The sequence below is a fragment of the Mustela putorius genome, unplaced genomic scaffold (genome assembly GCF_011764305.1).
Source record: "Mustela putorius furo isolate JIRA1106 unplaced genomic scaffold, ASM1176430v1.1 tig00000145_pilon_pilon_pilon, whole genome shotgun sequence".
Classification (NCBI taxonomy): domain Eukaryota; kingdom Metazoa; phylum Chordata; class Mammalia; order Carnivora; family Mustelidae; genus Mustela; species Mustela putorius.
The window spans coordinates 8,993,340-9,018,683 of NW_025421294.1; the positions used below are offsets into that span (position 1 = coordinate 8,993,340).

Here is a 25,344-nt window from a genome sequence, read left to right on the forward strand (position 1 = left end):
AATCTTCAAGGAGAAACTATCAGCTTCTCCTTGTTGAAGAAGAGGTGAGATTAGCTTGTGGGCTCATGAGATAAGCTTATAGGCTTATCACCTATCTATCTGTGTGTGTGTGTGTGTCCCTGTCTGTATTCTTTATTACGTTGAGATCTTTTGCCTCTGTATTTGTTTTTTTCAAGAAAAAAATGCATCATACTTTATAATAAAAGTCACTCTTCATTCCTGATTCTTTAAAAATTCTTAACATTCTAGGAACATAAGGGAAATTCCTTAATTTAGTAAGGATTATCTTTTTTTTTTTTTTAAGATTTTATTTATTTGTTTGACAGACAGAGATCACTAGTAGGCATAGAGGCAGGCAGAGAGAGAGGGGGAAGCAGGCTCCCTGCTGAGCAGAGAGCCCGATGCAGGGCTCAATCCCAGGACCCTGGGATCATGACCTGAGCTGAAGGTAGAGGCTTAACCCACTGAGACACCCAGGCACTCCGGGAGTATCTATTTTTTTAAAACACACTTAAAGCAAACTTTTTGTTTGTTGGTAAATTATTGAGAGCTTTCCCTTTTGAGTTATCTCTATTATCCCCTCCCTTTAACATTATATGGGAAGTCCTAGGCAGTAAAATAAAGCCAAAAAAAAAAAAAAAAAAAAAGAGAGAGAGAGAAATGAAAGGAATTTAAACTGTCATTCACAGATGACATGATTGTGAGCATAGAAAATCCAAAGGAATCTCTAACCAATTATTAAAATTAAAGTAAACTTAGCAAAATTGCTGGATATAAGGTCAGTTGCATTTCTGAATTTGAGACACAAAGAATTTTGAATTTGGGAGTATTATCATTAACAATTGCATCAGAAATAATCATATTCCTAGTAAGAAATTGAAAAGTGTACAAGACCACTCAACACCACACCGATAACTATAGAATAATTATGATACAAGTTAAGATTTAAATAAATGGTGGGATATACCATATTCAAGAATTAGAAAGGTCAGTATTGTAAAGGTACTAGTTTTACCCCGAGTGATCTATAGAATCAGTGCATTTCTAATAAAAATATTCACAGGACTCTTTTTTATGAAAGTGGGCTAAGATCATAAATTTAATTACACTAATTAAGGTGGTGTGGTATCAATAGAAGTAAACAAAAACAAAAACAGTGTAACAGGATAATCAAGAAACACACCTTACATATACCGTCATTTGATTTATAACACAAGTAACCCTGCATTATGTTGGGGAAGTAATGGCTTTGAGAAAGATTGATAAATCGAACTACATTAAGATTAGGAAGCTCTGTTCATCAAAAAACATTAAGAGAGTAAAAAAGTAGGCCATGAATTTAGTGGGAGATGATATATGTGACAGATGCATACATCTGGAAAAAGACATATATAAATTATATAAAAAATAGAAAAATTAAAAGACTGGAAACCCATAGAGAACTAGGCAGCAGAATTTTTTTTTTTAAAGATTTTATTTATTTATTTATTAGAGAGAGAGAGAGAGAGAGAGAAGCATGGGGCTCCATCCCAGGACCCTGAGATCAGGATCAGAAATCAAGAGTCCAGGGGCACCTGGGTGGCTCTCAGTGGGTTAAAGCCTCTGCCTTCTGTTCAGGTCCTCCCAGGGTCCTGGGATTAAGCCCCACACTGGGCTTTCTGCTCAGCAGGGAGCCTGCTTCCCACCCCCTCCTGCCCCCCCGCCTGCTGTTCTGCCTACTTATGATCTCTGTCTGTCAAATAAATAAATACAAGCTTAAAAAAAAAAGAAAGAAAGAAAGAAAGAAAGAAAGAAAGAAGTCAAGAGTCAGGTGCTCAACCGGCTGAATTACTCAGGTACCCCCAGGCAAAACATTTGCTTAGGCACTCTATAAAAGAGGATATCTAAATAGCTAATAAATAAATACACTCAGCTTCTTAATTGAGCATGTAGATACTTTAAATCCACAATGAGGTACCTTTCTACATCCTCCAGAATAGCTAAAATTAAAGGATGTGATAAAAAATAATAAGTGTATCTGTTGCTGTTGAGATTACAGTTGGTAAACAGATATGGTATCAACTGAGGGTTTCTTGTTACCTAGAAGATACACTTTTGAGTATATAAATGCATACATATGTGTACCAAGGGACATTTATAAGAATGTTCATAGCAGCACTATTCATGATAACCAAAAACTGGAAAAAATTCAAATGTCCGTTACCAGTCAAATGAAATCTGGCACATTTTACATTGAAATACTATCTAGCAATGACAAGGGAACACTCAATTCTATATCAATAAAATGTATGAATTTTATATAATATAGAACAAAATAATCAGACACAAAATAGTACTTAATATATAATTCCTATTCAAAAATTGGCAAACCTAAAGTGATAGGAGTCATTATGGTGGTTATCTTTCTTGGTGAGGGTTGAAAGAGGGTGTAGGGAGCTTTTTGGGGGTGTTGTAATAGAAAGTTTGTAATGTTCTGTGTTATAATGCAGGTGGTGGTTACTTTGTAAAAGTTCACTTCCTGAAAATTCATTGAGCTGTACCCTTATGATCTGTATACTTTTCTGTATGTTACTTATACTTCAGTTAAAAATGTGGTTTAAAGATTAATAGCCCATACCATACATTTGCATTTTCTTTCATTAACATTGACTTCTTTTTAAAAATCTAAGAAAAAATATTTTGATTTCAAATTTTCTTTAGAACATAAATGTTTTGCCAACCAAAAATAGTGTTTTGTGGGGGTGTCTGGCTGGCTCAATTAGTAGAGCATGTAACTTTCAATCTTGGAGTTGTGAGTTTGAGCCCCACGTTGGGTGGAGTGATTACTTAAAAAATAGTATTTCATGAATTCATAGTTCTATCTGATAGGCAAAGCATTTTATTGATAAGAACTTTGAAAACATTCGATAAGAAATAATTTCTTGTGCATGTGCTAGGTACAAAGAAAAATTAAGAGGGCATGATATTGTCCTTTTCCACATCCTCTATCCCTGTCACTAATTTTTCCTATTAATGCACATATTATATATCTATCATACTTTTACTTCATCTGAGCTTTCCATAAATGTGTTTTTATGTGTTTTATAGACTTCTCTGTTACACATTAGGGTAAAAAACAACTTTTCTCATTCTGAGTTTTCTTAAAATTTTGGATAATGGAATATAAATCAGAAAATACAGATGTCGGTATCCAGGTCATGTTCTCTAGAAATGAGTAAGATTCGTGGATATATTCAACAGTATGTATTCAATTTCTGTTACATGTTAAAGCTGGGGATTCATTGCCAAGGAGCTTCAGGTTAGCAAAGAAAACAAATGATTTAACAAGAAATAACAGTGAAGGCCAGAAGGGACTATCATGATGAAAGTGTACAGTGTTTTAGCAGGATCACCTAACCTATGGAGAATCAGGGAAGGCTTTGTAGAGCAAGTGGTGCTCTGGCTTTTGGCTGAAATGAAGGATGATGAGTCCATAGAAGGAGGATAAGAGTTCCAGTCCTTGGAACAACATGAGAAAACTCTTTGGGGTAACAGTGAATGTGACATTTTAAAAACAGAAAGGTACTCACAGTGGCCAGAGTGCCAAAGGAGAGTAGCCAGAGATAAAGCCCAATAGGTAAGCAGTGTCTGTATCATGAGGGGCCTTGTTATTTTTATTTTTATTAAGTAGGTTGAATATTTTCCTAGGAGAAGAAGCTAGCTTTTTAATAGTCTAAGCGGTGGCCAAAAATGAAAACAACAAATTGCCGTTTTAGGTGAAACAGTCTGGATATGTTTCCAATTGGCTTTAAGGTAGCAAGAGGAGAGTCAAAGAGACCAGGGAGGAGGTTGCAGTAATCCAGGTAGGAGTGAGTAGATCCTTGCTTGACTGGAGTAATGGCAATGGGATAAATAGATATGAGAGGATTACAGACATTTGACAGGAGTTGCAAGTTGATAAGCTATCAAAAGTAGTGAAAAATCAAGAATTTCAGGGAAATGCAAATCAAACCCACAGTGAGATGATCATTTCATACCTTTTAGGATTGCTGTAATCAAAAAGACAGTAACAAATGTTGAGTAGGATATGGATGAACTGGAACAATCATAAATTACTGGTGGGAATGTAAAATGGTACAGCTGTTTTGGAAAACAATTTCTGGAAAGGTAAAACATATATTTAGCATATGACCCAGGAATTCCCAAAGCAAAATGAAAACATAACTTCATTATACCCAAAGCAAAATGAAAACATAACTTCACACAAAACTTTTAGACAAGTGTTCATAGTGGCATTATTCAGAATGACCAAAGAGTCTAAACAAATAAAATGTTCATCAACTGACAAGTGGGTAGCCATCAAATGTAATATTATTCAGCAATAGAAAGAAGTGAAGTACTGATACATGTTAGTGTGGATGAACCTTAAAAACATCATGCTGAATGAAATGAAAAAACATTATGTTACATGAAAGATTGCAGAAGACCACAGATTGTATAATTCCATGTCTGAAACATCAAAAAATAGGCTAATTTATAGAGACAGGAAGTAGATTGGTAGTTTCCTAGGGGAGAGGGTAGGAAGAAATGGGGAGTGCCTGTTGATGGGAATGGGGTTTCTTTTTGGTGTGATAAAAATGTTCTGAAGTTGATTTTGGAGATGATTGTACAACTCTGAATATACTAAAAACCATTAAAGTACATACTTTGAATGAGTGAATTGTATTTCAACTATAGCTCAATAAAGCTATTATTTAAAAAGAGCAAGAATTATTCTCAAGTTCTCTATGTTGGGCAGGTAGGTAGAATATATTGTTATTTGCTAAGATAGAGAAATATTAGGGAGGTATTGAGTTGAATTTTAGATTTGTTAAATTTGAAGGATTCATAAGAAATCCAAATGAAGATAATCCAGGAAGTGAGCTATACATATCTGGTATTTAAGAATGTGGTCTACACAGAAAATTTAGATTTGTGTCACCACCATATAGGTGGCAGTTGAAGAGAAGAGTACATAGAACAAAACTTTGGGAAGACCAAGATTAATAAGACAGGTAAAGGAACCAAAGCCTGTAAAAGATAAGAGTAAGCGGAAAATCAGGAGTATGTGATATAATGGAACCAGTGAAAGAGATTGTTTTAAGGAAGATGGAGTAATCAGCTGTGTTGAATGTTACTGACAGGTTAGGTAAGATAAGATCTAGACTAGGTGATGGTAGCTATCAGTTTTATGGGAAGAGTAGTGTGAATGGGAGTAGTGGAGATAAAAATAAGATTGTGGTAAGTTAAGAAATTCGGGAGCGAAGAAATGAGAGCCAAAGTTTGGATTCGAAGAAGAAGAAGAAAGAAAATTAATTAGGGATAGAGCATGAAAGGTTTTTCTTTTCCTGTCTTGGGGAGAGGGTTACTGTTAAAATGAAAGAAACATGAACATTTTTTAATGCTGATGGTAATGAGCTGGTTTGGAAGCAGAGTTTTTAAGTGTCCTGGAGATAAAGGAGATGATGTGTAGCATGAGATAGTGCTGAGGGGGATCTGAACACAGGTAGGGATATTAACTTTAAATATGAGGAAGGATAGTTTTTCCATGATAACAGGAACAAAGAAGGAAGAAGGGTAAATGGAAGCAAATGTGTTTGTAGGTTTGTTGATAAGACATATTCAGTGAATTTTCATTGAATGACTTTCTGATTCCTCTTTGTAATCAAAGATCAGATCACTTATTATGACCAAGTGGTGATATCCGTGGATAGTGTGGAAGTTTGAAATAGCTGTGAATATTGCAGAGAATAGTAGTGAAATATAATAGGACTGGCAGTCAATACTGAAAGTCAGCACTGATGAATGATCTTTTATAGTGATGGCAGTTTGCTTTACTGTAAGAATCTCTTCTCTTGGGTTAAAGTAGAGGTCAGCTGGGCCCATGGCCTCTTTCTTTGGAGGGGGGGGCGCTCTTTCTTGTCTATGGCTGCTTTGACCCTACAGTGGCAGAAATAAGTAGGTGGTAATGACAGAAATGAGTAGTAGTCCTCAAAGCCTGAAAAATATTTAGTCTTACCCATTACAGAAAAAATTTGCTGACCTCTGGTGTAGATCAGTGTGGATAAAGGTACAGAGAAGGCAGACATTTGGAGTCATCCAAAGTTAAAGTCTCCACGGAGTGAAAGAATTAATGACAAAGGAGTTGGAGATATGGTGGGATGCAGTATTGAACCTCTGAATCCATGCTGAAGAAGGAAAAAAAAGCAAAGATAGGAGGAACTGATAGGAGTTTTGGGTTATATTTGGATGTCTTGGAAATAGTTGGGAAAAACTAAAATGAAAATGGTAGAAGATTGTGGTCATACATTGAAATTGCTAATGTATCATACCTGAAATGTATGATTTTGAAGAAAGAATGAGTATAGGTGATGAGAGTGCTGGGATACGGTAGCTGAGGTTGAATGGGACTGAGAGGCAGAGTACTGACTGGATCACCTGTGTAGACGATGAAGTTCCCCAGACTGGAGTAGTGAGGAAGATGGTGAACCAGGTGGTTGTCTTTTCTTCATCTCTCGAATTTATTAGAGAAAAACTGTTTCTCTCATCAAAGGGACAGAGTGCAATAAATAACATAGGATTTATATTTTTTAAAGATTTTATTTATTTATTCATGAGAGAGGCAGGCAGAGGGAGAAGTAGGCTCCCCACTGAGCAGGGAGCCCAGTGTGGGACTGGATTCCAGGACCCTGGGATCAAGACCTGAGCCAAAAGCAGACACTTAACCAACTGAGCCACCCAGGCACTCCAATAACATAGGATTTAAAATTAACAGGTTTTTGAGGGTATCACATTCCTATGTGTAAGTCAAATAAATCGCTAATGGTCATTTAAAAATTGGTAACAATGTGGAAATAAATAAAATGTTTACTGATTTTGTGACTATAATTAAAACTTAAAAATTTTTAATGTCTTTTGATTATCAGACTGCAGATATATTTAATTTTGAAGAAACCGTTTATAGTCATCATATGTCTCCAGTTGCCACCAAACACTGTTTGGTAGCAGGTTTGTACCTATACTCTTTTTCTTTTCAACATTTTGAAACTTGCTTGCTCTTATTACCTAGTTAGTTTTAATATAATTTTTTTATAAAAAATGAACATAATTTTTTTTAAAAAAAAGCTCAAGTATATGCTATATTTACATTCAGTTTTATTGGTATTGTGCAAGTCGGGCACTGTGCTAGTGGCTAGGATTCAAAGATTAAGAAAGTATATTTTTGTTCCCTAAGGAGTTAATTTTCAGCCACCAAAATTTCAAAGATTTTACATGAACAAAATTTGGTAACTTTTTCAGTCCAACACAATTTAAAAAATGGAAATTATTTTCTTTTCCTTTGTTTATTGTGTTTATTCAAATTAAACATCCATTTTTATGAAAGCACCTACAAAAAGAATTTTTATGTGTGACGAAGAAAAGTGTTTTTCTGGTATCTGGTATCAGGTCCCTATGATTCCATTATTTGTTTGGCACTGCATGAATGTCTTCACCTGCAGACGCTAGTCAGTTGCATCATCTGTAGAGAAGAGCTGGGCACTAACTTGTCCTCAAGGTCCACTCAGACTGTCGCCAGAGTCTGTGGAAGTGTATCATTAATATGGAAAGTCTGAGGCATTAAGTAAAGTTATTTGATATAGTAAAATAACATAGAATCGTGCATATACATTGTAGCAATGCAGATTTCCTGGTTGTGATACTGTGGTATAGTTACCTAACTTTAACAGTGGTTGGGACAACATGGGTGAAGTGTACACAAGGTCTCTCTGTCCTATATTTGCAACTTTCTGTGAACCTATTATTTCAAAATTAAACATTAGACGATAATGTAATAATACAGCTCTCTTAGTGGTAAGGTATAACTGCAATTACATTTTCTAATTATAAACATTTAAAATGATTTGAAGTATATTTTTGGCGTACTTTTTTTATATTTCCGTGTGGATACAGAGAAGATATTATGTGTGATTCATAATAGTAGTTTCTTGTTTCCTTTTGGTGATGATTTATAAGAAAATTATCTTAAACCATTTTTGTTTTTGTTTTTACAGTTGGTACTAGAGGGCCCAAAGTACAACTTTGTGACTTAAAGTCTGGATCCTGTTCCCACATTTTACAGGGTATTTTTCTTTATTTGAAACAACAACTACTTTGAGTAAACCTTTCAATAAAAAGAAACATTACTAACAATGTATTCTTTGTAACTGACATGACTGATGTATTTTGTGCTAGTTGTTAAAAGTCAACAGGGAAATAAAGATCCTTCTGTGCATTATTCTTATAAAACTGAACTATTGAGGAGACATTTATATAAACAATACCCATAGGGTAAACTCAAAGGATATGGGAAGTCTAGCTGAAAATCTTATCTTATTTCTACATTAAAAAAAAATTATTTATGAAACTTACATTGGTACATTTGTCTTATGGGCATTGTTTAGTATTGTTCTTGCTAGGTGCTTTTTTTCCCCTGAATGCAAATATTTTAGAAAAAGCTATTAAAGTAATATTTTGGTTAAGATATATTAATTTGAATATTTTTGCTACTTATCAGTATTAGATCATCGATTCTAAACAATGGAAAGATGGCTTGTAATTTGGAAATTTACATTTTTACTCATCCCCGAAAAACACATAATATGTCAAGAGAATTTTGTGAAATGGACAACATTTGTTTTAAATTGTCATGAATCTCTAGTAATAATGTTAGGTCGATGAAAATACCTACTTTGAATAGTTCATCTAGGCAAAAGTGAATTAAAATGCTGAAGTCAATTATCCAATGAATGTGCTTTCTAGAAAAGAAATTTTATCCAAATGCTTTCTACAATCATGAATTTAAAAAAAAAATTCTATTATAACTTTCTGAAAAGTTAGAAGTCATTTTTTATTCTCTAGAATGTTTAACTTGTATGGTTTGCTGCAGTGGATTTTTTTTGTGGTAGATACAAGTAAATGAGCTTAAGCTATATTACTTAATGGTGGATTCACTTTTGAATCTAACAGCTGTATTAAAAAAGATTCATTTGCTCTTTCCAATGTGAAACCAGGCCATTTATAATGAGATAACATGTGTGAGAAATGCCGCACAGACTTCATATTAATATTTAAACATAGATTATTATAAATGTGAAAAAGTAATGATCATATCAATTTATGTTTAGTAGTCTTCACTTTCTTCAAAATCAGACATATTTAATTACACTGTGTCTTTTGATTTTTCAAGTATTTACAGACTTTTCATACAGTTATATTTGCAGGTCACAGACAAGAAATATTGGCAGTTTCCTGGTCACCTCGTTGTGAATATGTCTTGGCAACTGCAAGGTAACATGCAAATTATTTGGTTTTGAAGTTAATAATTAATGATAAAAATTTCAAAAACACTATTTTTTAAGATGCATATTTAGTTATTAATTAGGCCCTTTAAATAATTGAGTTACAGTTTTTAAGTCCTGTCACTACATATCTTGAAGCGCTCACCTTTTAAAACACAGAAAACAAGAGAATCTCTAGCAATGCAAATCTACTAGTACTACCTGTAAAAAAAGTATGTTGCTATTTTTTTCTACCCGAGTATAAGTCTTAATTTTAAAACAGTAGCATTTTAGTTCATTTTCTTTAATACAGAATTATTTTGAATCTGATTCAACATTTATTAATTGATTCAATTTAATAATATGTAATGACTACCTACAATGAGCCAAGCAATTTAGTCCCCAGAGAAGCTTCTGTTAATAGTTTATAGAATGTGATATTAAGATCTATGCTTTCTGAAATAGAACAAGTCTAGAATAAAGCTGTAAAAAGGCTGCCTAAGGAGGTGTGAAGGTGAAAAGCTAGGTGCTGGTTGTGGGTCCATGATAGGGCAGATTTATATTATTCATGCCTTACTTGGTTTTCCTCAAACCATGGGAAAGCTAAGAGGCTTTCAGTTCTCAGATGGACCTAGTAATCATGTTAGGAATCAGATAAGTCCAAATTTTATCTGTTTCAGAAAGTACTTAAATCCTCAGACTCATCCCATTGTAGACTTTTCCCCAAGCTGAAAAGAAAGAAAACCATTTTGAAAATGGGAAATGCTAGATTTTTGCTTGCTTTTCTAATTGGCTAGCTTTGATGGTGATCTGTGAAAAGAATCAAGACTACAGGAAGAGATAAGCCCTTTACCTACAGAAAAAAGATTTATTTAGAAATAGGCTTATAAAATGTGTTGTGTTGCTCTTTGTAATTAAAGGGATCTGGATAAACCCAATTTGTTAGAATATTGTTGAGGTCCTTTTTGAGAACATGATAGCATTAGTTAAAGTGATATTTTTTTTAGGAGTAGTTGAAATTGATATGTGATCATGGTTTTTTGCCTTTTTTCTTTTCACATACTTGAGATAAGTGTCAGAATTCTAAGAGACATTAAAGTTAATTCTTGTATATCTTGCAAAGATTGATTTGAGTATAGGAAACCAAATATAAATACATTGTCCTTACTATTACCTTAATTTTTTCATATGAAAAGAAAACACCAAATTCATGCAAAATGAACTTTTTTTTTTAAAAGATTTTTTATTTATTTATTTGACAGAGAACACAAGTAGGCAGAGAGGCAGGCAGAGAGAGAGAGAGAGAGAGAGAAGTAGGCTCTGCACTGAGCAGAGAGCCCGATGTGGGGCTCGATCCCAGGACCCTGGGATCATGACCTGGGCCGAAGGCAGAGGCTTTAACCCGCTGAGCCACCCAGGCGCCCCGAACTTTTTTTTTTAAAGATTTAAAGATTTTATTTATTTATTTGACAGAGAGAGAGAGAAATCCCAAGTAGGCAGAGAGGCAGGGGGAAGCAGGCTCTCTGCTGAGCAGAGAGCCCGAAGCGGGCTTCAATCCCAGGACCCTGAGATTGTGACTTGAGCCAAAGGTGGAGGCTTAACCCACTGAGCCACCCAGGCGCCCTGAATTCTTAAAGTAAAATTAGTTAGCTGCTTGATTGTCTAGAAAACATTTGAGTAATAAACAATAGAAAGGATGTAGTAAAAAGCTTCCTAAGGGACAAGCTCTAAAACTATCTAGTTTTGGTGGAGGAACCATTAAAAACAAAAATCAGCAGAATTCTGTCCTTCCACTGCTTTTTGCTACTTTTGATTTTGAATATTTGATGAAAAGGCAAAAGTTAAACAACCCAAATGTACAAATATATTTGCACTAATACTCTGAGACTTCTGTATGCCATAATACTGGAAAGGTAGGTGAAGAGTACAGTCACTGTCCTAGCTATATATGTCAATGTAACATCTATTTATTCTTAGTGCTGACAGTAGAGTAAAATTATGGGATGTGAGAAGAGCATCAGGATGTTTAATTACTCTTGATCAGCATAATGGAAAAAAGTCACAAGCTGTTGAATCAGGTAATGAAGAATACATTAATATAGAAATATGCCAATGATAGTATTTTTATATTGAAAATTTTTAATTGAAACCAAGTAATTAATGTATAGGACAAGTTGCAAATTTTATTATTTAAAAAATGCCATTCACGATAAATTGATTTCCAAAAGTACATAACTAAATTATGGTTGTCTTTTTTCAAGATAGGAAGAAGTATGGCATTTCATCTACCTCTAAATTTTCAAATGCAGAAACATTTCTGAATTATGTTGTTACTTTTTTTTCCTCCAGTGAGGTCAACTAATACAAATTCATTGCCACTTAGGAAGCTACAGTAAACAAGGAATAGTAACATTTTGTGGCCATTGCATGAAAATAGAATTTGTAATTTGTATTACACATGTCAGCTGCTATCCTGGTGATAAAGTACCTCAATTTCATTTTTCCAATAGAATTTAATTTCTTTTTTCTTTTTTTTAACATTTTATTTGGTTATTTGAGAGAGAGTGTGTTGCATGCATAGCAGGCATTGGGCAGAGGGAGAAGGAGAGAGAATCCTAAGCAGGCTTCTAGCAGAGGGCAGAGCCCAATGTGGGTGGGGCTCTATCCCAGGATCCTGAGATCATGACCTAAATGAAATCAAGAGTCAGACACTTAACTGAGCCACTTATGTGCCCCTAGAATTTAATTTCTGTATAGGATAAGATTCTGATTTAGAATTAATTGTGAACCGGAAAAATCTTAGGATGAACTGTATACAGTTTTATGATTGTTTTAATAATCTTTTTAATTAAATTAATCAGGCTCTTGAGAATTATGCTTTCTCAAATTTGGTCATTTTGAAGGTAATACAAATTTTAAATCAAACTAGAACACTTATTCTTTCCCTGTTGAAGGTTTTTAAAAATAGCAAATACTAGTATTACTGATTTTTAATAGTCCATGAAATGACTTTTAGATTTTTTTAAAAAATGGAAATATTGGGGCACCTGGGTGGCTCAGTTGGTTAAGCAACTGCCTTCAGCTCAGGTCATGATCCTGGAGTCTCGGGATCAAGTCCCACATTGGGCTCCCAGCTCCAAGGGGTGTCTGCTTCTCCCTCTGACCTTTTCCCCTCATGCTCTTTCTCACTGTCTCTCTCAAATAAATAAATCTTTTTTTAAAAAATGGAAATATTATATGAGAAATTTGTAAGGTGCTTAATTAAAAAATTTAATATTAGGCATGCATTTAATTGAGTTGTACAGCACAGCTTACTCTCTGAAGAAAAATCATATTTGGCAAGATTTCTTCCTCTTTAGTTTTTCCGTTTTTCTCCATTTTTATGGCTCTAATTTATATGGCTTATGATATTCAAATAATCCAAATATAATCAACTTGTATATTTTAAGTAATTCAGGTAATTGTCCTTTAATATGTTTAAATAACTGTAACATCAAGCATTAAGTGTGTGCTCACTGTAATAATAGATTAACTGAATTGTATTTTTCATTGCAGCAAACACTGCTCATAATGGGAAAGTTAATGGCTTGTGTTTTACAAGTGATGGGCTTCATCTCCTTACTGTTGGTACAGATAATCGAATGAGGCTCTGGAATAGTTCCAATGGAGAAAACACACTAGTAAGAGATTGTAAATATCTCCAACTTTTCTTTTTTCTTTTTTTTCTTTTTTTTTGAACTTGAACTCACAGCCCTGTGATCAAGAGTCGCATCCTTTACTGACTGAGCCAGCCAGGTGCCTCTCTCTAACTTTTTGAATATATATTTTTAAAATGGATCTGTGAAATATACTTGGTGTCCTTCTGTAGATTTAACTCTTTTCTGGTCTCTGTATTCCAGTTTTCTTTTTATATTTTTTCATTATGTGAACTAATAACTCTCACACAGGACAGTCCACCCTACCATGCTCCCACCACATTCTCCCCACTTAGTGGAGAATTATTGCTCTACTGTGTGTAATGTGAGTGTGCCATATTTCTCAGGTATGTTAGAGAAGAATAAAAGATTGAGAACTGATATAAATTAAACTTATAGTCAAATTTTATTCTCTATATGACTTGTAAACAAAATCTAAGATGAATGTTATAGTACCAGAAGATACGGTATTTTAATACTGAACTAAATGTGTTTTAAATGTGCTAGATTCTTACATGGTATTTAATTTCTAACACTTTTTAAAAATTTATGTTATGGTTCTTACCAGGTGTGCCTGTGGTTTAATAACTTTCAGAATAAGCTAATAAGTTTATAATTTGGTGGTAATAATAATAGCTAATATTTATTAAAGTGCTTATGTATCAGATACTGTTTTAATAAAAATTAACATAAAACATATACTGAAGCATATAGGATCTTATTTAATCATGAAATCAAGGCTGTGAAGGTAGTTACTCTTATAATACCCATTTTACACATGAGGAAATGAGATATAAATGGTTAGGTAACTTGCCTGAGTTAAAACAGCTTTTTAAAAAGCAACAGAATTTGACTCTAGATTTCACTCTTACCACAGTGGTCATTATACCAAATACCTTATAGCATTTACTTAATACTTTAAGGCAGGTATTGATATTAATCATATTCCTTTCTTTTTTTTTAAAGTATATTTATTAATTTAAGTATTAAGTTAATACTTAATTAAGTATCTTTCCCCCGCATGGGGCTAAAACTCAACAACCCCTAGATCAGGAGTTGCATGCTCTTCTGACTAAGCCAACCAGGTGCCCCATTTCATCTTCCTTTCTTTCTTTTTTTTTTTTTTTCAAGGTTTTATTTATTTATTTATTTGACTGAGATCACAAGTAGACAGAGAGGCAGGCAGAGAGAGAGGAAGGGAAGCGGGCTCTCTGCTCAGCATGCGGGGCTCGATCCCAGGACCCTGGGATCATGACCTGAGCCGAAGGCAGAGGCTTTAACCCACTGAGCCACCCAGGCGCCCCTCATCTTCCTTTCTTTAACCTTCTTTCTAACTAATTCTCTTTTAGATACTCTAAATATCACTTCTTTTAGTAAATTCTAATTTTACTGTAAGGTCAAAATTGTTCATACTAGAGTTTGCTAATCTCTCATGTACTTTATGAAGTGTTTCTCCATCATATCTCAGACTAGAAACTTGTGCATTGCAAGTTTTAATTTAGAATCTTCCATTCATTATATTTGTATCGTGTTTCTAATCAAGTCACACCTTTCTTTTCTCATTCATTTATTTAATAAGTATTTATTGAGCAAATCTTATTTTCCAGACAATATTATATAGTAGCACACAAAACATAGAAGAGTCCTGTCCTCATGGAACATACATTCTAGGGAGAGGAGGAAAGACATCCATCCATCCATCCATCCAAGGAAATGAAGTGAGCCATCTGATATCTGGGAAGGCTAACATTCCAGGCAGAGGAAGGAAGAAAGGAGAAAGACCCTGAGGCAGGAGTGTGCTTGGAATACCCAGAGAACATCTAAGAGGCTCCTTATGTTAAAATAGAGGATACAAGAGGAAGAGTACTAGGAGATGAGAAACAGAAGGAAACAAACAGGATAGGATATTGGCTTGTAGGCCTTTTTAAGGACTTAGGCTTTTTCTTGGGATAAAATGGAAAGCCACTAAAGACCTTTGAGTGGTGATATGTGGGGGTCACTTTGGAAAGGTAGGTTGGCATGTACATCACAGGTGAATGTGATAAGTATAAAGGGTATTGACTGTATATATACATGTTGGGGTGATTTTATTCCATTTTTCTCTCCTTCTTGAGTGTGATGCTCATACCTCATGGGTAGTAGTAAGTCCATATCTTGAGTAGTGTGTTTAGAATGGATAATACATTTTAAAATTGACTTGATCTAAGTAGTCATTCATGCAAAGATGACTAGAATAGCCCAGAAACTCACCTCCAGAGGACACTTAAAGGAACTGGGGGACATCAGTCCCAGAAAAAGTAATTCGGTGGAAACACATTGCCTTCAAATATTTAAGGCCCTGTCAGACAGAACTGGAAACAGATTCCAGTCCTGCCATTTATTAATATGGGACGTTAGTCAGTTTATTTAAGGTGACATTACGAAGGACTACGGTCAGAGTTTTAGTGTCTCCATCTTGTAAATTAGGGTTATTATGTACCTAAACAGTAATTTTAAGGATAAAATGGAAGTATGAAGAGTGGTAAGTTATTAAATTGTTAAGTAATTAAATACCTATTAAATAATAGGTATACCATAAATAACTATTTTTATTATGTGATGTTTCCTTATTAATAGTACCCTAGTGAGTTTTCTTTATTTTATTTTATTTATTTATTTGAGATGGAGTGAGAGAGAGAGAGGGAGAATGAGTGAGCAAAGGGCAAGGGGAGTGGTGCAGAGGGAGAAGGAGAAGCAGGCTCCCCACTGGGCAGGGAACCTGATTCAAGGCTCAATTCAGGGACTTGAGACCATGACCTAAGCCAAAGGCAGACGCTTAGTACTCTAGAGTGTAGCTGGTTCTCCCATTTTATGCTTCTCTTTATGTGTTTTCTTATGCTTCCTTTTTGCTTTTCAGAGGGATTCATCTTTACATCTCTTTTTTTCCTCTTCAATAGAAACTTCTAAATCTTAAAAATAAATATCAAGAAAAAAGACATAAGTTAAGAAAACTTTATCTAATCCTGACTTTAAAGTTGTAAATATATTTGTTTTCTTTGGGAACTTCTGAAGCTTATTTTTTAATGTTGTCTTTGAGTAATTTTCTTTACTTTTGATCTGGAAATTAGATATTCTGCTTCTTCAGAGATACTTCTCTGAAGTATCTACATTCTGACTAAAGGTTCTGGACCTACCTCAGTAGCTTGTGTGCTGTTTGTTGTTTTGTAATGTGACATATTTATAAAAACAACATTGCCACATTTCCCAAACACTCTTTCTAGTTGTGATTAACATTTTGGAGAAATAATTCCTGTGATAAATTAGAAGCAATATTGGGACTCCTGGGTAGCTCAGTCAGTTAAGCCACTGACTTTGGCTCAGGTCATGATCCCGGGGTCCTGGAATCAAGTCCCACATCAGGCTCCTTGCTCCGGGGGAGCCTGCTTCTCTCTCCACCTCTGCCTGCCACTCTGCCTGCTTGTGTTCTCGCTCTCTCTTGCTCTCTCTCTCTCTCTCTGACAAATAAATAAATAAATAAAATCCTTAAAAAAAAAACTGGAAGCAGTATTAAATGTGTAAGGATTCTTAGAAAGTCAATAAATTTTACTTAGAATATTTAAAAAATAAAATTTTTAAAAAGTTGTATAATTATTTATAGGTTATATACAAATACTGTTGTGAACCTGTGTTTAATTAAAGGTGAATTTCTTATTTTTTAAATAAAAAAGAAATTAAAAATACAACTTTTCATGTTTTTTTCTCACACCTTATGGATTATCTTAAAGGCTTCTTGAGGTGTGGGAACTGTGCTCTGGAGACCATTGCCTTGGAGAACATAACAAGTAGTTGCAGGAAAAATGCACAGGGAGACAGGTTTTGGTCAACAGAAGAACAAAAAATTCATAATAGCTCTTCTGGTGTTGCCTATTTCAGTTACTGGTATTACCATTCACTATGACCAGTGTCTAGAAATTGGAAGTCTACACTTAATTGTTCCCTGCCCCTTATCCCATGTATTAAATCAACTACAGGCTTCTTAATTCTTCCCTCTTAATTGTTTTCGTATCTTTCTTCCCCTTCCAGCTTCATTCTAGCTCCTCATGATCTATTTAATTACTGTAACATTCTTCTAACTTTTCCCAAACTTACCTCCCAGTAGAAGTCTTTCACTGTTTCTTCAATACTTCTAGGTTATTAAAATCTGATGCTTTTGCCTTTTGCCCACAAAACTTTCATAAGCTGTATCTTCTAACTCACCAAGCTTTAGGTCTTGCCACTTGCCATATTTTACTCTGTTGTTATTGAACTACTTAAGAGGTTTTTAAAAATACTTTGCTCTTAAGGCTCCTGGGTGGCTCAGTGGGTTAAGCCTGTGTCTTCGGCTCAGGTTATGATCCCAGGGTCCTGGGATCGAGCCCCACATCGGGCTCTCTGCTCGGCAGGGAGCCTGCTTCCCCCTCTCTCTATCTCTGCGTGCTTCTCTGCCTACTTGTGGTCTCTGTCTGTCAAATAGATAAATAAAATCTTAAAAAAAAAAAAATACTTTGCTCTCTTGCCTTTCCATTCCGAGGCACAGACTCCTGCCTTTGCTTTGAAATAGTGTTCTCCTTCCTATTCTAGCTGCTTCTTGCTTTCAGGGTTCATCTTAGACACAACCTCTCTATAATTCCTCTTGTCTAGCTCAGATGCCTCCAAGTACCCAGTGCTCACTTGTAGTAGAATGTACTGTGATCATCACCTCGGGAATGAAGGAAAACTAATTTATAATAGTGTGGGGTAGTGGTTTTTGATTAAGGCAATCCGGATTTAGTTTCTGATTCTGTCATTTGCTATCCCAAAGACCTTGATCAAAATATTTAACCTTTCTAAATGTTTTTGTGTAATAATGCTGACTGTCTCATAATATTGTTTTGAGTATTACATGAAATAACATGTGCAAAACATTAAGCACATTGATATTTCTGGCAAATATTAGCATTCAATAATATTACCTGTCATTATTATCATTATGCTGATCATTGTTTGACAATAAAATAAGCTACCTTGTGATGGAATCTCTGTGTCACTATAGGTATTCTTTTAGTGACTAGATTATAAATTTCCTGGAACAGTAAAAGGAATTCATAAAGCAGGGAGTTGGATTTGCCATCATCTTTATCCAAAATCCCATATCTTTCTCCACTATAAAAATATTTTCAAAGCCTTTATTTACCCCCTTTAAGACATTATAGCCCAAAGTAGCCTCTCCTCTACAGTACTTTCATAATAATATACATCATGCTATTTATTATATATTGGTAAGCATACATAGTCATAAAATGGGAGCCTTAGACAATCAGCTAGTATGTTTGACACATACTGAACATTAGTGAATGATAGATCCTTCCTTTCCTTAATCAGTTACTAGAATTTCCTTCCTTAGGTATTGAAAAGATACGATTTTGAGTCCACAAGTGATTTGATCAAAGCAATGATTTACAAAGATTAATAGCACTCTAAGTTGCAGGATGGGGTGGGGAATGCCTAAGGATGAAGATAAGAGAGCTAGTTCAATATTCATACCTCACTTATGGGGCGCCTGGGTGGCTCAGTGGGTTAAGCCGCTGCCTTCGGCTCAAGTCATGATCTCAGGGTCCTGGGATCGAGTCCCGCATCAGGCTCTCTGCTCAGCGGGGAGCCTGCTTCCTCCTCTCTCTCTCTGCCTACTTGTGATCTCTCTCTGTCAAATAAATAAATAAAATCTTTAAAAAATATTCATACCTCACTTAAATACTTTCCAGTTCATATTTGGGAAAGAATGTGGTAGAGTAGAAAGAACTCAGCATTAGTCCTCTGACAAATGTGAATAAGGCCATCACAGTCTACCAGTTCAGAATTTTTCTAGTGGGAGCAAAGAATTTGTAGTTGTGTGCTTTTTCTCCATTCTCCTTCCCCACTGTCATTCTGCAAGCAATTACACATAGAGGGTCAGAAATAAGTTATAAGTTAAATAAGTTATACTTTTTAAACATATATGGGAGTACATCTAGGGACTTCCTGGATACCTTTATATTCTAGGTCCCTCATCTACATTATTCCATCTGATTTTTCATAGTAACTCTGGTAAATGATCCTATTTCTATTTAAGAGATTAGAATAATGAAATTCAGAGGCTAAGTCATTCTCGAAAGAGGCAAAGAAAAGAAAAAGTGAGTGGGGAGTGGAGTGGGTTTCTGCAAACCAAATCTACCAAATTTAACATTTTACTGTTTCATTCTACCACTGCTGCAGTGGAATAGCTGGATGCATACGCTCATTTCTGTCACATGTTAACCTGAAGGGTGGATAAGGCAAGTGTAGTATCCACAGATGATCAGCATATATCCATTTGGGCCTCAGTATGCGCTTACAGATAGATATGGATATAGATATAGATACAGATTTTTTTTTCTTTCTTTCTTTTTTTTTTTTTTAAGATTTTATTTATTTATTTGACAGACAGAGATCACAAGTAGGCAGAGAGGCAGGCAGAGAGAGAGAGAAAGGGAAGCAGGCTCCCTGTGGAGCAGAGAGCCCGATGCGGGGCTCGATTCCAGGACGCTGAGATCATGACCTGAGCCGAAGGCAGAGGCTTAACCCACTGAGCCACCCAGGCGCCCCTTTTTTTTTCCTTTCTTAAAGATTTTATTAATTTACTTGAGAGAGAGAGTGAGAGAGCATGAGAGGGGAGAAGGTTAGAGGGAGAAGCAGAAGCAAATTCCCTGTGGAACTGGGAGCCCAACAGAGGATTTGATTTCGGGACTCCGGGATCATGACTGGAGCCAAAGGCAGTCACTCAACCAACTGAGCCACTCAGGCACCCTGGTGTGTGTGTGTGTGTGTGTGTTTTAAGATTTATTTATTTCAGAGCGAGAAGAACTCAAGGAGTGGGAGAAGGGGAGAGAGACTCTCGAGTGGACTCTGCTGAATGCAGAGCCTGAATGCAGGCCTTGATTCCCCAACACTGAGATCATAACCTGAGCCAAAATCAAGAATTGGGAGCTTAACCCACTGAGCCACCCAGGCGTCCATTTATATATGTTTATAATTATACACACACACACACTCCCAAACGACCTTTACAAAAAGGCAAAAAAATAAATCACTGTCTAAACTCTAGTGTTGGGGCACCTGGGTGGCTGAGTGGGTTAAGACCTCCGCCTTCAGCTCAGGTCATGATCCCAGGGTCCTGGGGTCAGGCTCTGCTCATCAGGGAGCCTGCTTCTCTTCCTCTCTCTCTCTGCCTGCTTCTCTGCCTACTTGTGTTCTCTTTCAAATAAATAAAATCATTAAAAATAAATAAATAAATAAAACTCTAGTGTTAGCCATAGTATTGAGAGTCTTTGGTGATCTTCCTGCTGATAAATCGTAAATGTTTAGCTACTGGTTTTACACTTATTCTGAACTGCTTAATCTAAATTATCAACAGGATAATTTCAGCACTATTAGCGCTATCAATTTATTTTGCCCAAAGCTTCTCAGACTTTAATGAGCCTTTAGATCATCTAGGGATCTTATTAAAGTGAAGATTCTTGTTCAGTAGGATTGGGATAGGACCTGGAATTTTCTTTTTCATACTGCTGAAGAGATGCTGATATTGGGCTTGCACCTTTGGCGTACAGGTGCAGAATTTTTATTTTTGTCCTAAATTGCAGTTTTGTGTGAATACATATATGTATTTGTGTTCTGTGCTTTTTTATAACTAGTTTTTATCCTTACTTCCTGCATAGTTTTCATAATTATTAATTACTATGTAAACTGTAGAGATATTGTAACACTATTAGGAGTTTATATTATCATTAGCTATTTTGCCATTCTAGGTAATGCTGCATTGAATTCCTCTGAGTATATAGCTTTTTCCTGTTTAATTATTTTCCTAAGATAAATTCCCAGGAGTAATTACTAAGTCAAGGAGTAAGAATAACTTTCTTTGTAATGGGTACAAAGTTTCAGTTTTGCAGGATGAAGAGTTCTGGAGATTGAGGATAATGAAGGTTTGCACAATAGTGTGAATGTACATTGAACTGTACACTCAAATACGGTTAAGGTGGCAAATTTTATGCCATGTGTATTTTGCCACAATTAAAAATGTTTTAGAGGCGCCTGGGTGGCTTAGTCGTTGAGCATCTGCCTTCAGCTCAGGTTGTGATCCCAGGGTCTCTATCAAATGATTAAATAAAATCTTAAGAAAAAATATTTTAAAATAAGAAGAGAATTATTCCCTCCCCCCAAAAAGAACATCTTTGCATTTTGTTGCATAATAAATAATTTGGCCTTTTAGAAGGATTGACCAACATGTGCCACCAACATGTTACCTCACTTGTAATGGTATTCACTGTCTCAAGGTTTCTTGAAATTTTTTGCTAAATGGTCTAAAGTGATTAAGATTGCCTTAATTTACATTTTATTTCTAGACTGGCTTAAATGTAAGCTTTCACTTTTGTGGATTTTTTTACTATTTGTATTCTCCTCTTATGTGAAACATATATTTATGTCATTGGCTCTTGTTTCTTTGTTATAACCTTGATCATTTTCTACAGATTTAATAACAGCCCTTTCCATAGTATGTTATATAATATTTTAAGTAAATATTTCTTCTAGTCTTTGTTGTCTTTTTAATTCAGACTTAAGATATGAGTAATGTTACGATTTTACATCCTGCAGGTAAACTATGGAAAAGTTAATAATGACAGCAGAAAAGGATTGAAATTCACTGTCTCCTGTGGCTGCAGTTCAGAATTTGTTTTTGTACCATATGGTAGCACTATTGCTGTTTATACAATTTACTCAGGAGAACAGATAACTATGCTTAAGGGACATTATAAAAGTGTTGACTGCTGTGTATTCCACTCTAATTTCCAGGTAAGAATGATCCTTAAGGGAATTTAAAATGTTCAGGTAGCTAGCTTGCCAGACTGGTTATATACAGAAGAGTAAGTTATGATTTCAGTCTGAGAAATTACACTTGTAATCCACATTTGAGCTAGGGTTTCTTGAATAGAGGATTATACAAGATTAAGTTTTAGATAGTATAGGATATTTGCATGAATCAGTATAGTACTGTGAAACTTGACTGAAATAAATTCTTTCTTCTGCATATCGATTCCATTTATTTACCAGATGAAAATATCTAGCAAATTAAAAATAATGTCTTGCAGTCAATTTTTTGGGAAAAGATGGAACACTGTGTCTAATCTCAAAATATGGTTTTATAAAAAACTGATTTATATGTGTGAGTCTATCTTGGATTTTATTTCTAATTTATTTCCTGTCAGTGGCTAATCATTTACTTTTGAGTTGACCTTTCCCTTTCATTTTACCAACAGCAGATTTTTTTTTTCCAGAGAATATTAGCACAAATTACCTCACGTGTTCCTTTAAATGAGTCTCTAATATAGCAAAACTTGGTATTTTCTGTATTTTGTGGTAAAGAAAGTGAGGTTCATGAGAGTTAAATACTGGTAGGATGGAAACTATGGATTATTAGAGCTAGGAAGGGTAAAGTTCTTAATCATTTATTCATTAATGCTAATTACTTAATTTGTGTCTGATACTACAGTAAGATACACAGTGCTTCTTCTTCAGCCAGCACACTACATGGCAATAGCCATTATTAAAATATTCAAATACGTATTTTACTTTTTGTTAAATAACTATTGCACCAAGCACCCTAAGAGACCACTAGCTTCACCCCCTTTCCTGAGGCCTCCTAGTTTACACCTCAGCCCAGCACCTAAGAGGGACTGTCAGGATCCCGCTTCTACTCTTTGGCTGTTATGTCTGCTGGTCAGTATCCTGATGTACTAGTTATTAAATATTTTTAGTATTACTTCTGAGAGAAGAAGACTAAGACACCAGAGAAGTGACATGCATTTCCTCAAACCTGCAAGTAGTTATTCACAGAGCATGGTTGTCTATTCAAGAAACTCTTGTATGTCTTTTCTTATGCCAAGTCACTAAGAGACACAGCAAAGATTTTAAACCAGATATACTGACTTAAATTACTGCTTTCTACCAAATCAGAATTCCTAACACGTGTGCCTAGAATAGATAAAAAATGTGCCAAGATACTGGTCCCATCAGCCCCAGGAATAGCCGGGATAAGCTGGTCACAGCCAGAAACCTGGGCTAGTTGCCTCCTAAATAATCTCATTTCTCTAAGCTACGTACACAGGCTTGAATCACTGCACTACATCACACAATTTCCAGCTCTTACCCCATTATATTCATTATGATTTTTGAAAAGGAGAATAATTCTAAGTCTCAAAAGCAAAATAGGGTAGTACTTTACATCCACTTAGCAGTAGAACCCTTTTTCAAATTAAATACTACACAGAATTTACAACCTGAAAACAAAATTGATAGTTATAGTAGTTCTATCATAACCATAAAAATCTAACAAGATATACCTGACATTGAAATAAATAATGATAGGGCGCCTGGGTGGCTCAGTGGGTTAAGCTGCTGCCTTCGGCTCAGGTCATGATCTCAGAGTCCTGAGATCGAGTCCCACATCGGGCTCCCTGCTCAGCGGGGAGCCTGCTTCCCTCTATCTCTCTCTCTGCCTGCCTCTCCATCTACTTGTGATTTCTCTCTGTCAAATAAATAAATAAAATCTTTAAAAAAAAAAAAAAGAAAGAAATAATGATAGTACTGGGTTATAACACATTGACTAAAATAAGGATACATGAATCCATTCAGGGATAAGTAAGTAAACTAATACATTGGAAGTCTAATGAGGAGTGGGATGTTTACCTAGTCCCAAAATACCTTCCTACACAAAATTATGAATTACAAAGGTAAAATGTGTAGTTTTACCTTGAAGAAGCCTGGCATACATCACCTTAATCAAATGATCAAAGTTAACATCCCAATTACATGATATTCCTTCAATGATAGTCCTGGCAAAGATATATCACCTCAATTTAATCATGAGGAAACAAGAAAATTTGAAGGGCATTCTACAAAATAACTAGTGTGTATCTTCTAAACTGTCAAGGTCCGGAAGGCCAAGGGCAGACTGAAGAACAGTTCCAGATGGAAGGAAAGTTAGGAGACATGACAACTAAGTGCAGCATATGATTTTAATCTGGATCCTTTTGCCATGAGGGGCATTTATTCAGACAGTTGATGAAACCTGAATGGAGTCTAAGAATTAGCTGGCAGTAATATATCATTGTGAATTTTTTTATTTTGTTGGATGCACTGTAATTTATGAGTGTCCTTATTCAAAGGAAATACACACTCAGCCATTCAAGAGTGACAGGATTCGTGTCAGCTTAGTCTCTTATGTTGATTTTTTTAAATATTTTTTAAAAATATATTTATTTGACAGAGATCACAAGTAGGCAGAGAGGCAGGCACAGAGAGAGGAGAAAGCGGGCTCCCTGCTGAGCAAAGAGCCCGCCTGATGCAGGGTGATCCCAGAACCCTGGGATCATGCCCTGAGCCAAAGGCAGAGGCTTTAACCCACTGAGCCACCCAGGTGCCCCTGTTGATTTTTTTTTTTAATCTACTTTCCCAAATGAAGACCTAAACTTTTCCCAAAAACCTTAACACTCAATTGAAATCCTTCCATTTACCTGAAGTCCTTATTAGTCATTCTAATTTAAGTCCTCTTTCTTAAAACATTTGCAGAATTTCCTTTGTCTCTATCAGTGTGTCAATATTTAACCACAAATTGCCTTGTAAGCTTATCTGACCAAGTTATCTTGGAGATGTGTGTGTGCATATGTGTGTATGTGTGTTTTTATTCTCAGGAAATTAAATTGCTCAACGGTGCTGAACATTTGAAAATATCTTTGCATCATTCACAGTTAGTGTAACTATATATCCAAGGTTAAACAATACAGTCTAGAATTTCGTTCCCTTAGGAAGTTTGATAATGTATAAACAAATCAGATTTACTTTATATTTTTACATCTATCTTTCCTTTTATTTGTTTATATTTAAAAAAAACAAAAAAAGCTTTTATTTATTGGTCAGAGAGAGAGAGGGGTCATAAGCAAGGGGGCGGCAGGCAAAGGGAGAAGAAGCAGGCTCCCTGCAAGGAAGGAGACTAATGCAGGACTCCATCCCAGGACCCTAGAAACATGACCTGAGCTGAAGGCAGCCACTTAACTTTAGCACCCAGGTGTTCCACATCTATATTTCTATGAATAACTTTATAATCTTAATTTCCCTTTATCTAGAACCTTTATTTTTTTTAGAAAAATACTAATTGTACCATATTTCAAACTTTTTAAGATGAACAGTATTGAAAATAAATAATTGCATACAGAGCAGAAAAAACTTCACTATTAGAAATGTTTGTGGGC

The 25,344-nt window shown here is 35.3% G+C and overlaps 1 protein-coding gene across 4 annotated transcripts in view; it reads left to right on the forward strand.

Moving 5' to 3' along the window:
* Positions 1-25,344, forward strand: part of ERCC8 (ERCC excision repair 8, CSA ubiquitin ligase complex subunit) — a 55,153-nt gene that overhangs the window by 20,971 nt on the left and 8,838 nt on the right. For 3 of the 4 annotated variants that reach the window (XM_004744600.3, XM_045075306.1, XM_045075308.1), the window contains 6 exons: positions 6,945-7,026; positions 8,070-8,138; positions 9,279-9,345; positions 11,313-11,413; positions 12,891-13,015; positions 21,692-21,889. In XM_004744600.3, the coding sequence (XP_004744657.1) occupies positions 6,945-7,026; positions 8,070-8,138; positions 9,279-9,345; positions 11,313-11,413; positions 12,891-13,015; positions 21,692-21,889 (642 nt within the window). The remainder of the gene's footprint in view (positions 1-6,944; positions 7,027-8,069; positions 8,139-9,278; positions 9,346-11,312; positions 11,414-12,890; positions 13,016-21,691; positions 21,890-25,344) is intronic. The other variant, XM_045075307.1, reaches the window with a different exon arrangement.